The 15,364-nt window shown below is 47.2% G+C and overlaps 1 protein-coding gene across 1 annotated transcript in view; it reads left to right on the forward strand.

The window, feature by feature from the left end:
• LOC110516423 (E3 ubiquitin-protein ligase HECW2) overlaps positions 1-13,163 on the forward strand; it is an 87,082-nt gene extending 73,919 nt beyond the window's left edge. The window contains exons 16-31 of the mRNA XM_036951593.1: positions 708-893; positions 1,339-1,494; positions 1,721-1,829; positions 1,906-2,002; positions 2,213-2,296; positions 3,158-3,267; positions 3,579-3,699; positions 4,649-4,762; positions 4,949-5,101; positions 6,766-6,864; positions 7,997-8,126; positions 8,200-8,346; positions 8,759-8,873; positions 10,215-10,300; positions 10,575-10,687; positions 11,239-13,163. Of these exons, the coding sequence (XP_036807488.1) occupies positions 708-893; positions 1,339-1,494; positions 1,721-1,829; positions 1,906-2,002; positions 2,213-2,296; positions 3,158-3,267; positions 3,579-3,699; positions 4,649-4,762; positions 4,949-5,101; positions 6,766-6,864; positions 7,997-8,126; positions 8,200-8,346; positions 8,759-8,873; positions 10,215-10,300; positions 10,575-10,687; positions 11,239-11,350 (1,932 nt within the window). The 3' untranslated portion in view covers positions 11,351-13,163. The remainder of the gene's footprint in view (positions 1-707; positions 894-1,338; positions 1,495-1,720; positions 1,830-1,905; positions 2,003-2,212; positions 2,297-3,157; positions 3,268-3,578; positions 3,700-4,648; positions 4,763-4,948; positions 5,102-6,765; positions 6,865-7,996; positions 8,127-8,199; positions 8,347-8,758; positions 8,874-10,214; positions 10,301-10,574; positions 10,688-11,238) is intronic.
• Positions 13,164-15,364: the final 2,201 nt, after the last annotated feature.

Below are 15,364 nucleotides of genomic sequence, written 5' to 3' on the forward strand. Positions count from 1 at the left end.
TACTCTTCTCAACTCTCCCACCGTCCTCCCTCCCTTCTCCTCCACGTCCTCTCCTCTTCTCTCCTCTTCTCTCCTCTTCTCTCCTCTTCCTCTCCACTCCTCCCCTCTTCTCTCCACTCCCACCCTCCTCCCCTCTTCTCTCCCCCCTCCACTCCTCTCCCACCCTCCTCTCCTCCCCTCTTCTCTCCACTCCCACCCTCCTCCCCTCTTCTCTCCTCTTCTCTCCCCCCTCCACTCCTCTCCCACCCTCCTCTCCTCCTCTCTTCTCTCCACTCCCACCCTCCTCCCCTCTTCTCTCCTCTTCTCTCCCACCCTCCTATCCTCTTCTCTCCCCCCTCCTCTCCTCTCCCACCCTCCTATTCTCTACTCTCCCCCCTCCTCCCATCTCCTCTCCTCTTTTCTCCTCTCCCACCTTCTTCTCCCTCTTCTCTCATCTCCCACCCTCCTCCCGTCTACAATCCTCTCCCCTTCTCTCCCCTTCTCTCCTCTTCTCTCCTCTTCTCTCCCACCCTCTTATCCTCTTTTCTCCCCCCTCCTCCCATCTCCTCTCCCCTTCTCTCCTCTCCTCTCCCACCTTCTTCTCCCTCTTCTCTCTTCTCCCACCCTCCTCCCCTCTACAATCCTCTCCCCTTCTCTCCTCTGCTCTCGCACCTTCCTCTCCCTGTTCTCTTCCACTCTCTTCTCCTCTTCTCTTGTTCTCTCCCCAGAGTGCCTACCGCATGTTTACAGGTAACACCTGCCTGAAACACATGATCAGTAAGGTGCGTCGGGACACGCATCACTATGAGCGCTACCAGCACAACAGAGACCTGGTGGTTTTCCTCAACATGTTCTCCAACAAACAGCTGGAGCTGCCCCGTGGCTGGGAGCTGAAGCACGACCACACTGGCAAGGTACAGACAGACAGATAGACAGACAGACAGACAGACAGACAGACAGACAGACAGACAGACAGACAGACAGACACACACACAGGTATAGAGGGAGCTCTTTTCTTTTCTCCTCCTCCATCTCTAACTCTCTCTGTCCCTCTCTCTCTCTCTGTCCCTCTCTCTCTCTGTCTCTCTCTCTACTCTTCTCTCTCTATGTTTCTCTCTCTGTCTCTGTCTCTCTTTCTGTCTCTCTCTACTATTCTCTCTCTCTCTCTACTCTTCTCTCTCTCTCTGTCCCGCTCTCTCTTTCTCTCTGTCCCTCTCTCTACTCTTCTCCCTCCCTCTCTCTCTCGCTGTCCCTCTCTCTGGCTCTTTCTCTCTCTGTGTCTCTCTCTCTCTCTCTGTGTCTCTCTCTGTTTACCAATGACCCTAACCTCTCCACTTCTCATTCTGTCTGTCTCTACAGCCTTTCTTTGTGGACCACAACTGCCGGGCCACTACGTTCATCGACCCTCGGCTCCCTCTTCAGAGCAGCACACGTCCCAGCAGCCTCCTGGCCCACCGCCAGCACTTGACCAGACAACGCAGCCACAGCGCTGGCGAGGTCAGCCCACAACACATGGTGAGACACACACACATCATGGTGAGACACATACACACACACACACACATCATGGTGACACACACACACACATCATGGTGAGACACACACACACAAACACACACAAATCATTGTGAGACACACATACACACACACACACACATCATGGTTAGACACACACACACAAGACATGGTGAGCCACACACACACACTCATCAGTCAACTCAACCACCTCTCTGTGCTCCAGGTGGGTGACCACCCTCGTCATTCTGGAGGAGGACCCCCTGTAATGCCCCGCCCATCCAGCACCTTCACCCCGGTCAGCCGCACCCAGTACCAAGACGTAGTGCCAGTGGGTGAGTGGACACACACACACACACTCACACACAAACACACACATCGCTCATTCTGTCCTCAACTCCTTCTCTTCAGCTTACAACGACAAGATTGTGGCGTTTCTACGACAACCCAATATCTTTGAGATCCTGCAGGAGAGACAGACAGAGTTTATCAGGAACCACTGGCTCAGGTCAGCAGCCTCTTCCTCCCCCTCCCTCCTCCCTCCCCCTCCCTCCTTCCTCCCCCTCCCTCCCTCCTACCTCCCCCTCCCTCCTTCCTCCTCCTCACTTCACTCAGAACAGTACCTCAAACCCTCACTACTAAATTCACTACTGTTGTCAACTCACTCACTATACCTCCAAGGAGTGGTTAAGGATCATTCTGTTGTTCTCCACCACAGGGAGAAGGTGCAGTTGATCCGTAATGAAGGGGCCTCTGGTCTGGCCAGGCTGTCTGGTGATGCAGACCTGGTCATCCTCCTCAGGTGAGCTACTGTCATACCTGTACCTGCCTCATACCTGTACCTGCCTCATACCTGCCTCATACCTGAACCTGCCTCATACCTGTACCTACATCATACCTGCCTCATACCTGCCTCATACCTGTACCTGCCTCATACGTGTACCTGCCTCATACCTGTACCTGCCTCATATCTGTACCTGCCTCATACCTGCTCATACCTGTACCTGCATCATACCTGTACCTGCCTCATACCTGTTCCTGCCTCATACCTGTACCTGCCTCATACCTGCCTCATACCTGTACCTGCCTCATACCTGCTCATACCTGTACCTGCCTCATACCTGTACCTGCCTCATACCTGCCTCATACCTGTACCTACCTCATACCTGCCTCATACCTGTACCTGCCTCATACCTGTACCTGCCTCATACCTGTACCTGCCTCATACCTGTACCTGCCTCATACCTGCCTTATTCAGATGTAGGACCTTCATTTCAGCTAGTTTGCTACAGAAGGAAAATAATCCTGCAGCAACAGGAGATAATGGATAATAATGAATGGAAATGTGTCCAGGGGAATGTGACATTTCTAAGTGGAAATCACAAACTTCAGAAGCCTCAAACACACGACACGTTTTACATTTTCTGCACTGCAGGAAAGTTCTCCTGCAACAGGGTGATCAAATGAAGATCCTACATCTGTACCTGCCTCTCACGACTATCAGTGTATGAGAAGCTTTGTGCTTGAGACCTGATGACTTGTGTTAGCTCCCCGAGCCAGGCTTTAGTTCAAACCTAGGCTTTAGTTCAAACCCAGTTTTGTTACTTTGGGTCTCTGTAGCTCTCAGTGACATTGTCTCCTCTCTCTTGGTTCTCTCTGGCAGCCTGTTTGAGGAGGAAGTGATGTCATATGTTCCGCCTCACGCCTTACTGCACCCCAGCTACTGCCAGTCCCCACGAAGCTCCCCCGTGTCCTCCCCACAGAACTCACCTGGTGAGAAGGCTTCTCTACACCTCTCTCTGTTACCATTCTGTCTTTCTCTATTTCTCTCTCTTTTTCTCACACAGACATACACACACACACACACTCACACACTCACACAGGTATAGAGGGGGCTCTTTTCTTGTCTCCTCCTCCATCTCTAACTCTGTCTCTGGGTGGTTCTGTCTCTCTCTCTCTCTCTCTCTCTGTCTCTCGGTCTCTGTCTCTGTCTGTTTCTCTCTCTCTCTCTCTCTCTCTCTCTCTCTCTGTTTGTAGGGAGCACACACTCATCCCTCGTTCTCTGTCAAATTGTATTCCCCCAGGAACACAGCGAGCTAATGCCCGTGCCCCTGCCCCCTACAAGCGAGACTTTGAAGCCAAACTGCGAAACTTCTACCGCAAACTGGAGACCAAGGGCTACGGCCAGGGCCCAGGGAAGTTAAAGTATGTAGACCAAGGGCTATGGCCAGGGCCCAGGGAAGTTAAAGTATGTAGACCAAGGGCTACGGCCAGGGCCCAGGGAAGTTGAAGTATGTAGACCAAGGGCTATGGCCAGGGCCCAGGGAAGTTAAAGTATGTAGACCAAGGGCTATGGCCAGGGCCCAGGGAAGTTGAAGTATGTAGACCAAGGGCTACGGCCAGGGCCCAGGGAAGTTACAGTATGTAGACCAAGGGCTACGGCCAGGGCCCAGGGAAGTTACAGTATGTAGACCAAGGGCTACGGCCAGGGCCCAGGGAAGTTACAGTATGTAGACCAAGGGCTACGGCCAGGGCCCAGGGAAGTTACAGTATGTAGACCAAGGGCTACGGCCAGGGCCCAGGGAAGTTACAGTATGTAGACCAAGGGCTACGGCCAGGGCCCAGGGAAGTTACAGTATGTAGACCAAGGGCTACGGCCAGGGCCCAGGGAAGTTAAAGTATGTAGACCAAGGGCTACGGCCAGGGCCCAGGGAAGTTAAAGTATGTAGTGGGGAGGGTGTTTGTCATCAATATAATACTGTAACATGTTTTAATATTCATGGATGAATACTGTAATATAGATGCATATTCATGGATGAATACTGTAATATAGATGCATATTCATGTGTGAATACTGTAATATAGATTCATATTCATGTGTGAATACTGTAATATAGATTCATATTCATGTGTGAATACTGTAATATAGATTTATATTCATGGATGAATACTGTAATATAGATTCATATTCATGCATGAATACTGTAATATGAAAGAATGAATACGTTATTGATCTAGCTAAATGCTTTGGTGCTCCGGCCAAAGAAATAGAATCTCATTCTAGTTCTGTGGTCCACCCACATACCCTCCATCCACGCCCTCCTGCCCTTACCAGTTCCCCCCTGTGTGTGTCTCTTCCTCCCCCAACCCCCAGGTTGATCATCCGTAGAGATCATCTCCTGGAGGATGCCTTCAACCAGGTCATGTGTTACTCCCGGAAAGACCTGCAGAGGAGCAAGCTCTATGTCAGCTTCCTGGGAGAGGAGGGGTGAGTCAGACAGACTGCCTGTCCTCTACTCTTCCAGAAGCCGGGGGGGGGGGGGGGGGGGGTTCAATAGAATGAAACATTTGAGGAATATTTCAGTTAGAAATGCACTTTGTCTGCTCTATGATGTTATATTTCTATCTACGTCGTTCCTTTGTGTGATAATGTATCTCCCTGGATGTGTTGCAGGTTGGACTACAGCGGCCCGTCCAGAGAGTTTTTCTTCCTGGTGTCCAGAGAGCTGTTCAACCCGTACTACGGCCTGTTTGAGTACTCCGCCAACGACACCTACACCGTTCAGATCAGCCCCATGTCTGCCTTCGTAGACAACCATCACGAGTGGTGAGTGAACTGAAGACGGGGAGGGGTTTGGGGTCGGAGTGGTCTGTGGTCTGTTGGCTGATAAGCAGGGTTTGGGGTCGGAGTGGTCTGTGGTCTGTTGGCTGATAAGCAGGGTTGGGGTCGGATTGGTCTGTGGTCTGTTGGCTGATAAGCAGGGTTGGGGTCGGAGTGGTCTGTGGTCTGTTGGCTGATAAGCAGGGTTGGGGTCGGATTGGTCTGTGGTCTGTTGGCTGATAAGCAGGGTTGGGGTCGGAGTGGTCTGTGGTCTGTTGGCTGATAAGCAGGGTTGGGGTCGGAGTGGTCTGTGGTCTGTTGGCTGATAAGCAGGGTTGGGGTCGGAGTGGTCTGTGGTCTGTTGGCTGATAAGCAGGGTTTGGGGTCGGAGTGGTCTGTGGTCTGTTGGCTGATAAGCAGGGTTGGGGTCGGAGTGGTCTGTGGTCTGTTGGCTGATAAGCAGGGTTTGGGGTCGGAGTGGTCTGTGGTCTGTTGGCTGATAAGCAGGGTTGGGGTCGGAGTGGTCTGTGGTCTGTTGGCTGATAAGCAGGGTTGGGGTCGGAGTGGTCTGTGGTCTGTTGGCTGATAAGCAGGGTTGGGGTCGGAGTGGTCTGTGGTCTGTTGGCTGATAAGCAGGGTTGGGGTCAATTTTGGAAACAAACTGAAATTCCTATTCAGTAATTGAAAAAATGTAATCTATTTTCAATTACTTTCAAGAAGCTTTTTGTGTCAAAAGTTTTTCCATTTTAGAATTTTAACTAATTAATTTCCTGAATTGAGTGACTTCAATTTGACTGGAGCCCAGCCCTGGTGATTAATGGACATGTACTGAAGGGACGAGCCAAAACATCTGTTGCCTATACTAGGACCTGGGTGATAACATGTTGTCTATACTGGGACCTGGGTAATACCATCTGTTGTCTATACTAGGACCTGGGTAATACCATCTGTTGTCTATACTAGGACCTGGGTAATACCATCTGTTGTCTATACTAGGACCTGGGTAATACCATCTGTTGTGTATACTAGGACCTGGGTAATACCATCTGTTGTGTATACTAGGACCTGGGTAATACCATCTGTTGTCTATACTAGGACCTGGGTAATAACATGTTGTCTATACTAGGACCTGGGTAATACCATCTGTTGTCTATACTAGGACCTGGGTAATAACATGTTGTCTATACTAGGACCTGGGTAATAACATGTTGTCTATACTAGGACCTGGGTAATACCATCTGTTGTCTATACTAGGACCTGGGTAATACCATCTGTTGTCTATACTGGGACCTGGGTAATACCATCTGTTGTCTATACTAGGACCTGGGTAATACCATCTGTTGTATATACTGGGACCTGGGTAATACCATCTGTTGTCTATACTAGGACCTGGGTAATAACATGTTGTCTATACTAGGACCTGGGTAATACCATATGTTGTCTATACTAGGACCTGGGTAATAACATGTTGTCTATACTAGGACCTGGGTAATAACATGTTGTCTATACTAGGACCTGGGTAATACCATCTGTTGTCTATACTAGGACCTGGGTAATACCATCTGTTGTCTATAATGGGACCTGGGTAATACCATCTGTTGTCTATACTAGGACCTGGGTAATAACATGTGTAATCTAGGTATCTTCTCTCTCTCTCCTTCCCTGTACAGGTTCCGTTTCAGCGGGCGTATCCTGGGCCTGGCTCTGATCCACCAATACCTACTGGATGCCTTCTTCACTCGACCCTTCTATAAGGGCCTGCTGCGCATGTACGTATCCACCACCTGGACTGTCTAATTCTAGCAATACACCAGGGGTATTCAACTCTTACCCTACAGGGTCCAGCGCCTGCTAGTTTTCTGCTCTACATGATCGTTAATTGCACACACCTGGTGTCCCAGGTCTAAATCAGTCCCTGATTACAGGGGAACAATGAAAACAGCTGTGGAACAGGCTTTGAGGTTCAGTGTTGAATATAGGGCTTTATACTATATAACTAGAGAGTATTTTTTAGATATTTTAAGACTGTACCAGACATGTGGTTATGTAGATTAGTACAGTTCACTGACCTCCTGCCTAAATCCATTCTACACTACTCTACTCTATTCTGCTCTACTCTATTATACTCTATTCTGCTCTACTCTACTCTATTATACTCTATTCTGCTCTACTCTACTCTGCTCTACTCTATTATACTATATTCTGCTCTACTCTACTCTATTATACTATATTCTATTCTACTCTACTCTATTTTACTCTACTCTATTATACTATATTTTACTCTACTCTATTCTACTCCACTCTATTCTACTATATTCTATTCTACTCCATTATACACTACTCTATTCTACTATTTTATACTCTACTCTACTTTGCTCTACTCTGCTATACTATATTCTACTCTATTTTACTCTATTATACTATATTCTACTATATTCTACTCTATTTTACTCTACTCTATTATACTATATTCTACTCTACTCTATTCTACTCCACTCTATTCTACTCTATTCTACTCCATTATACACTACTCTATTCTACTCTATTCTATTCTACTCTATTCTATTCTACTCTACTCTATTTTACTCTGCTCTATTCTACTCTACTTTACTCTACTCTACTCTATTCTACTCTACTCTATTTTACTCTACTCTATTCTACTCTACTCTATTTTACTCTACTCCATTTTACTCTACTCTATTCTTCTCTACTCCATTCTACTCTGCTCTATTCTGCTCTACTCTACTATGCTCTATTATACTATATTCTACTCTACTCTGCTCGACTCTATTTTACTCTACTCTACTCCACTCCATTCTACTATATTCCACTCTATTCTACTCTATTCTATTCTATTCCATTCTACTCTACTCTATTCTACTCTGCTCTACTATTCTATAGCCTATGTGAGCTGAGTGATCTGGAGTATCTGGATGAGGAGTTCCATCAGAGTCTCCAGTGGATGAAGGACAACGACATCGAGGACATGTTGGACCTCACCTTCACTGTCAATGAGGAGGTGTTCGGACAGGTGTGTGTGTGTGTGTGTGCGCGTGTGTGTGTGTGTAAGTTATAAGGCTCATGTGTATGTACTGTGTGTGTAGATCACAGAGAGAGAGCTGAAGCCGGGCGGGGCCAACATCCCGGTGTCAGAGAAGAATAAGAAGGAGTACATTGAGCGCATGGTGAAGTGGCGTATTGAGAGAGGAGTGGTTCAGCAGACAGAGAGTCTGGTCCGGGGCTTCTATGAGGTACGATCTAGAACAAGGACTTTCCGAATAAAATATCTCCTCAAACATCTCCTGATACAGATTCTGATAAATGTAGACTCAGCAGTATCATCATACACACTGGGGCAACTTCCTGCTCACAGACATCAACAACAACTGAATTCAAATTGGGCAAGATGTAGCTGAAGGCTGTGTGTGATAGGATGTGATAGGAAGGCTGTATAATGGGATTGAGTTTGTTTTAGTTGTGTTTGTAATAATAATACATGCCATTTAACAGACTGTTTTATCCAGAGCGACTTACAGTCATGCGTGTATACAGTTTACATATGGGTGGTGCTGGGACTCTAACCCAGCACTGTTACAAGCACCAGCCTCTACCAACTGGGATACAAAGGTTTGTAGCCTGGATGCCCTGTACTGTGTCATGCAGGTGGTGGATTCCAGGCTGGTGTCAGTGTTCGATGCCAGGGAGCTGGAGCTGGTGATAGCTGGCACCGCTGAGATAGACCTGGTGGACTGGAGGAGCAACACAGATTACAGAGGAGGTATGAACAGGGGGAGAGGAAGAGACTGGGGGAGACAGGGGAGAGGGGAGAGACAGGGGGAGAGGGGAGAGACAGGGGGGGAGGGGAGAGACAGGGGGAGATGTGGAAAGGACAGGGTGAGAGACAGGGGGCAGACTGGAGGAGCAACACAGATTACAGAGGAGGTATGAACAGGGGGAGAGGAAGAGACTGGGGGAGACAGGGGAGAGGGGAGAGACAGGGGAGAGGGGAGAGACAGGGGGAGAGGGGAGAGACAGGGGGAGAGGGGAGAGACAGGGGAGAGGGGAGAGCCAGGGGGAGAGGGGAGAGACAGGGGGAGATGTGGAAAGGACAGGGTGAGAGACAGGGGGCAGACTGGAGGAGCAACACAGATTACAGAGGAGGTATGAACAAGGGGGAGAGGGGAGACCGGGAGCCCAAATGACACCCTATTCCCTATATAGTGCACAGCTCTTGTCAAATGTAGTGCACTACATAGGGAATAGGGTGCCATTTAAGACACAGACAATAACTTTGTGTATTGCACCTTTCCTAATGTCATTTTGAGCTGCTGTCTGGGTCTCAGGCAGCAGTAAAGATAGTCCATTGTTCCATTCAGATGTAGAAGGAAATGTTTTTTACATGTCTTTCCAATTAGGAAGAGCTGTTACAGAAAGAAGTGGATATAACAGTATACCCTAGCTAGCTAGCTGACTGGTTGAACAGCTGAAGTAACTAGGCCTACCAGAGAGAAAGGCCAGTATATACCAGTATACCCTAGCTAGCTAGCTGACTGGTTGAACAGCTGAAGTAACTAGGCCTACCAGAGAGAAAGGCCAGTATATACCAGTATACCATAGCTAGCTGTCTGGTTGAACAGCTGAAGTAACTAGGCCTACCAGAGAGAAAGGCCAGTATATACCAGTATACCCTAGCTAGCTAGCTGACTGGTTGAACAGCTGAAGTAACTAGGCCTACCAGAGAGAAAGGCCAGTATATACCAGTATACCCTAGCTAGCTAGCTGACTGGTTGAACAGCTGAAGTAACTAGGCCTACCAGAGAGAAAGGCCAGTATATACCAGTATACCCTAGCTAGCTAGCTGACTGGTTGAACAGCTGAAGTAACTAGGCCTACCAGAGAGAAAGGCCAGTATATACCAGTATACCCTAGCTAGCTAGCTGACTGGTTGAACAGCTGAAGTAACTAGGCCTACCAGAGAGAAAGGCCAGTATATACCAGTATACCCTAGCTAGCTAGCTGTCTGGTTGAACAGCTGAAGTAACTAGGCCTACCAGAGAGAAAGGCCAGGCTGCTGAGTGACTCATGTCTGTCTGTCTGTCTGTTTTCCTGCCTCCCTCAGGTTACCATGACAACCACATAGTGATCCGTTGGTTCTGGGCGGCGGTGGAGAGGTTCAACAACGAGCAGAGACTCAGGCTGCTACAGGTGGGGGTGCACACACACACACACACACACACACACACACACACACACACACACACACACACACACATACAAACAAAGATACAAACACACACACGTACAAACACACACATACAAACAAAGACACAAACACATACAAACACACACACATACCAACAAACACTCACACTTATACAAACAAACACACACACACACACACAGACAAACAAACACATACACACAAACACACACACACACACAGTGAGTAACAGCGACCTTCTTCTTTCTGTTCTGTTAGTTTGTGACGGGTACCTCCAGTATTCCCTACGAGGGTTTCGCCTCTCTCCGAGGCAGCAACGGACCCCGCAGGTTCTGTGTGGAGAAATGGGGCAAAGTTACCTCTCTACCCAGGTAAACTACTGTGTTGACTTCACTTGTAAGGCCAAGGGAACTAACTTCACTTGTAAGGCCAAGGGAACTAACTTCACTTGTAAGGCCAAGGGAACTAACTTCACTTGTAAGGCCAAGGGAACTAACTTCACTTGTAAGGCCTAGGGAACTAACTTCACTTGTAAGGCCAAGGGAACGAACTTCACTTGTAAGGCCAAGGGAACTAACTTCACTTGTAAGGCCAAGGGAACTAACTTCACTTGTAAGGCCAAGGGAACTAACTTCACTTGTAAGGCCAAGGGAACTAACTTCACTTGTAAGGCCAAGGGAACTAACTTCACTTGTAAGGCCAAGGGAACTAACTTCACTTGTAAGGCCAAGGGAACTAACTTCACTTGTAAGGCCAAGGGAACTAACTTCACTTGTAAGGCCAAGGGAACTAACTTCACTTGTAAGGTTAAGTGAATTCATGTAGTATATTATCAATTTGAGTATAAAGTATGAAAAGGTATTATACAGACTGAAGTATATTGTTGTTGTTGTCACTGTGTGTGCGGTTGTCTCCTCCCCAGGGCTCACACCTGTTTCAACCGGCTGGACCTCCCTCCATATCCATCCTTCTCCATGCTGCACGAGAAGATGCTCACTGCCGTGGAAGAGACCAGCACCTTCGGCCTGGAGTGATGACCCCTATCACCTTTATCCTTTAACCCCCACTCCTCCTACGACCTTTGACCCTGACCTCTGAACTGTAGTATCACAGAGGTAGAGGAACCCAAGGGGTTCAAGGGGATGACTGTCTAGTCTGTCTGGCACCCTGTTGTATCTTTATACACACTCACCTTCCTGAAGTGAGCTGAACAGAGGAGAATAGACCGATGTGTATCAGAGGGCATGACCCCTGCACAACGCCAGGGTTTCCCTGTTACGGTTAAGGTCACTTAGACACACTGCCAACACAAACCAAAGGAGAGCACCCTAACACTCACACCCTTGTTAGTCCATTAGACCAATGGGAGAGATGGACTCGTAAGCCTCCAACCAATCGCACAATGAAGGAACAAAAACCAAGACCCGGAGTGAGACTCCAACTGGCTCCTCACGTTTTATTATTTCAAATACGGATTTCCAGTGGAGTCACGTAAGGAAGGTGGTGGTCGAGCTTTTCCTGGAGAGCAAAACCAAAGCTGCTTTATCTCACTGAGAGGCTGAGGCCGACATCACAGGACATCTCTCCTCTGAGAGGCTGAGGCCGACATCACAGGACATCTCTCCTCTGAGAGGCTGAGGCCAACATCACAGGACATCGCTCCTCTGAGAGGCCGAGGCCGACATCACAGGACATCTTCTCCTCTGAGAGGCCGAGGCCGACATCACAGGACATCGCTCCTCTGAGAGGCCGAGGCCAACATCACAGGACATCTACTCCTCTGAGAGGCCGAGGCCGACATCACAGGACATCGCTCCTCTGAGAGGCCGAGGCCGACATCAAAGGACATCTCTCCTCTGAGAGACTGAGGCCGACATCACAGGACATCTCTCCTCTGAGAGGCTGAGGCCGACATCAAAGGACATCTCTCCTCTGAGAGACTGAGGCCGACATCACAGGACATCTCTCCTCTGAGAGGCTGAGGCCGACATCACAGGACATCTCTCCTCTGAGAGGCTGAGGCCGACATTACAGGACATCTCTCCTCTGAGAGGCTGAGGCCGACATCACAGGACAGTGTTGCTCCTGGAGAAGGGGATGAGAGGAGAGAGGAAGAGATGAAGGAAGACAATACAGGTGCTCTTCAGCTGCTGTGGCCACGCCTCCTGTCCTGTCAGGGAAAGAGAACCAACCAATCAAGGTCCAGGCAGCTTTGTGACCTGAGCTTGTTGAACACTCTGACAGGTGTGTTCTAGAACAGAACACTGAAGTAGCCTATCGGGATGCGGTGGTGTTTGTGTGGTGAAGCTGAACTTGGATCTCTCTACAGGCTTTTCATCTATCTGCAAAATGCATTTTGTAACTGCCACAAACAACGATATGTTTTTTGAATATACTGACTGATATCACGATGATGATGCGCTTAAATGTGTGGTTTTTGTACGTCGCTCGATGACTCGTCAAATCTAAACGGCTGCCTCATTCTTACCAGACTTCAGGGCAAGCCATTAGCACGGATAACCAAACTCAGCTACGGATTGTTTCGATAAAGACATTACATTGAGTTGGCTTTCCCATAATGTTAGACACAAGCTCACACACACTCTTTCAGTGTTTTAGCTCTTTTCATTGTTTGCAAGTATGTTGATTGTCATCGTCACTTTATCATTGACCTACACTGCCAGAGTAGAGGGTGATCTGAACTTTTCAAATCCCTCATGTTTGGTTGTTGCTCTTTGTTTTTAACTTGCTTCTACTTATTATCCTGATTGCCACCTAATTGAATTTGTTGGTTTGATATGTTCCTATTTCAATAGGGTTTGGGACCCCTGATATAACATCGTATAATGACAGATGTTTGTATGACCATGATAATGAAAGTAAAACATGGTGATTAACAATCTGCATGTCGAGACACACACACACACACACACACACACACACACACACACACACACACACACACACACACACACACACACACACAGGCTTACATCATGCAATTATAATGTGATCTGTGTGTGGGTGATGGTAAGGTCAAGGGACATTTAAAGCTTAATAGAGACTCGTGACAGAGAACATGTTGAAGTCATATATAAGCACAGGTGCCCATGGTATGCTATTACACTGACTGTTTTGATGGGTGGAATGTCGGTTTTCAAGTGAGGGGAAAAAATATATTTTATAGACGTATCTACAGTACTAGGAAGTTTTAAGACGAGGAGTAATGAGAATATGAAGGAAGAGTTATAGAAACACATATTTGTCATGTTTTTCACTTCATACTCTGCCTTAGTCAGAAGGCCGTAGTCTGCCTTCTGATACCACCATATTCTACTCTCAGGGTGCGTTCCAGGTCGCGCTTTATTGCAGTCGCGCTGCTGCTGAGCATTTTAGCCGATTACCATATTATATGTATATCATATTAATGTGATATAGAACATCTTCCTGATAAACGTGATAAACCATCATGTGAGTTGACAGAAGGTAAATACTTTTCCAGACGTTGTGAGGGACTATCATCTGAGCAGTGTGTCGACTGCAATAACGATGACATGAAACGCGCCCAATGTCTTTGTTTCAGGGCTGTGACCCCACCCAGCCACCATCACGTCCCGAGACTGTGGAATGTAGCTAACAGAATGTAAGGGACTGAAATAGAACAACTTCCTGCATTCTCTTCCATCATCCCAGGGCCAGTGAGAGACTGAGGGCAGATATATGACATGTTTTACGGTAAAAACATACTAAAAGAAAGGGAAGTACACAGTGGCATTACATGTATTTTTATTTTTTATTATTTTGACATTTTAGTAATAAATCAGACGCTCTGATCCAGAGCGATTTACAGTTAGTGCATTCCTCTTAATAAATTGTAGCTAGGTGGGACGGGTTCTGGTGTAGTTTAGACTGAAAGACTGAAGCTAGGGAGGGGAAGTTTCTCTTGGTGTTTCGTAGGTATGCACCATGGTCTTGTAGTGGATGGGAATACTGTACATGTCCTGGGATGGCTTGTAAGAAGTTCTTAGTACACGTTTCTCTGTCTGCCAATGAATTCCCAGCAACATTGCCCCTGTCTGTCTGAGTGGTGCGCGCGTTTGTCCATCACTCCAGCCAGTTGACGTGATAAACCATCATGTGAGTTGACATAAATACTTTCCCTAAAACCTTTTAAATTAAATATTTATTGCAAGTAGGCTTACCCTTCAGAAGTATATAATGAGTATCTGTTATTTGAAAACTTTGCCATGAAATGCGCAGCAGTATGGAACCATTGCTAGACTGGCACATTCCTCACTCAGATGCGCAATTACAGGAAAATTACACAAAGATATCTACATTTGTTAGTTTTCTTCCAGACCTAAATTGTCCTCAGAGGGGATTTAACAAGTGACATGGACTCTGAACATCCCATTTAGTTGTTTCCATGAACATTTGTAATTTTGAAAGTGAAAAAAATTCTAAAAGCAGGAAAAGCAACACTGACAACAAATCTCTGATTTTAGAGTTGTTTGTTAATCGTTATTTTACCAGGTATGTTGACAGAAAATACACTGCACTACTTTCTCTTTTGTATCAAGGATCCGGAGAAGAGTTGCAGGGGAGAGGAGAAGAATGGGCCTATTTTAAAATCTAGTAAGAAATGAGTAGATCTAATGTCAGAAAAGGTTGGAGACCCTGATCTGCACTGAATGTACCAATGTTTTGGGGCTTTAATTGGAGCTTTTGACTCTATTCATCCAAGTCTCGGTCTCTCAACCTCCATGGTCTTCACATTCACCACCGTCACTGAGTAACCGACTGATAGCCCATCACACCAACCCACTACTTCTTTACTCACAGAAACACTTTAACTACAACACAACATGCATATATATATATATTATCACCAATTGTGACCAATTTGAAAGTTGCATCCATGTTTCAGTTGTTCTCACCTTTTTGTAATGGAATGTTGTGCCTGTTCCTCTCTGGCTGGCTGTCTGCCTGTCTGGTCCTGTGACCGGCAGGACTCTAGGATTAGATACTACTGTCTGCTGGGGGGTTCG

This window comes from Oncorhynchus mykiss, chromosome 18 (genome assembly GCF_013265735.2).
Source record: "Oncorhynchus mykiss isolate Arlee chromosome 18, USDA_OmykA_1.1, whole genome shotgun sequence".
Classification (NCBI taxonomy): Eukaryota; Metazoa; Chordata; class Actinopteri; order Salmoniformes; family Salmonidae; genus Oncorhynchus; species Oncorhynchus mykiss.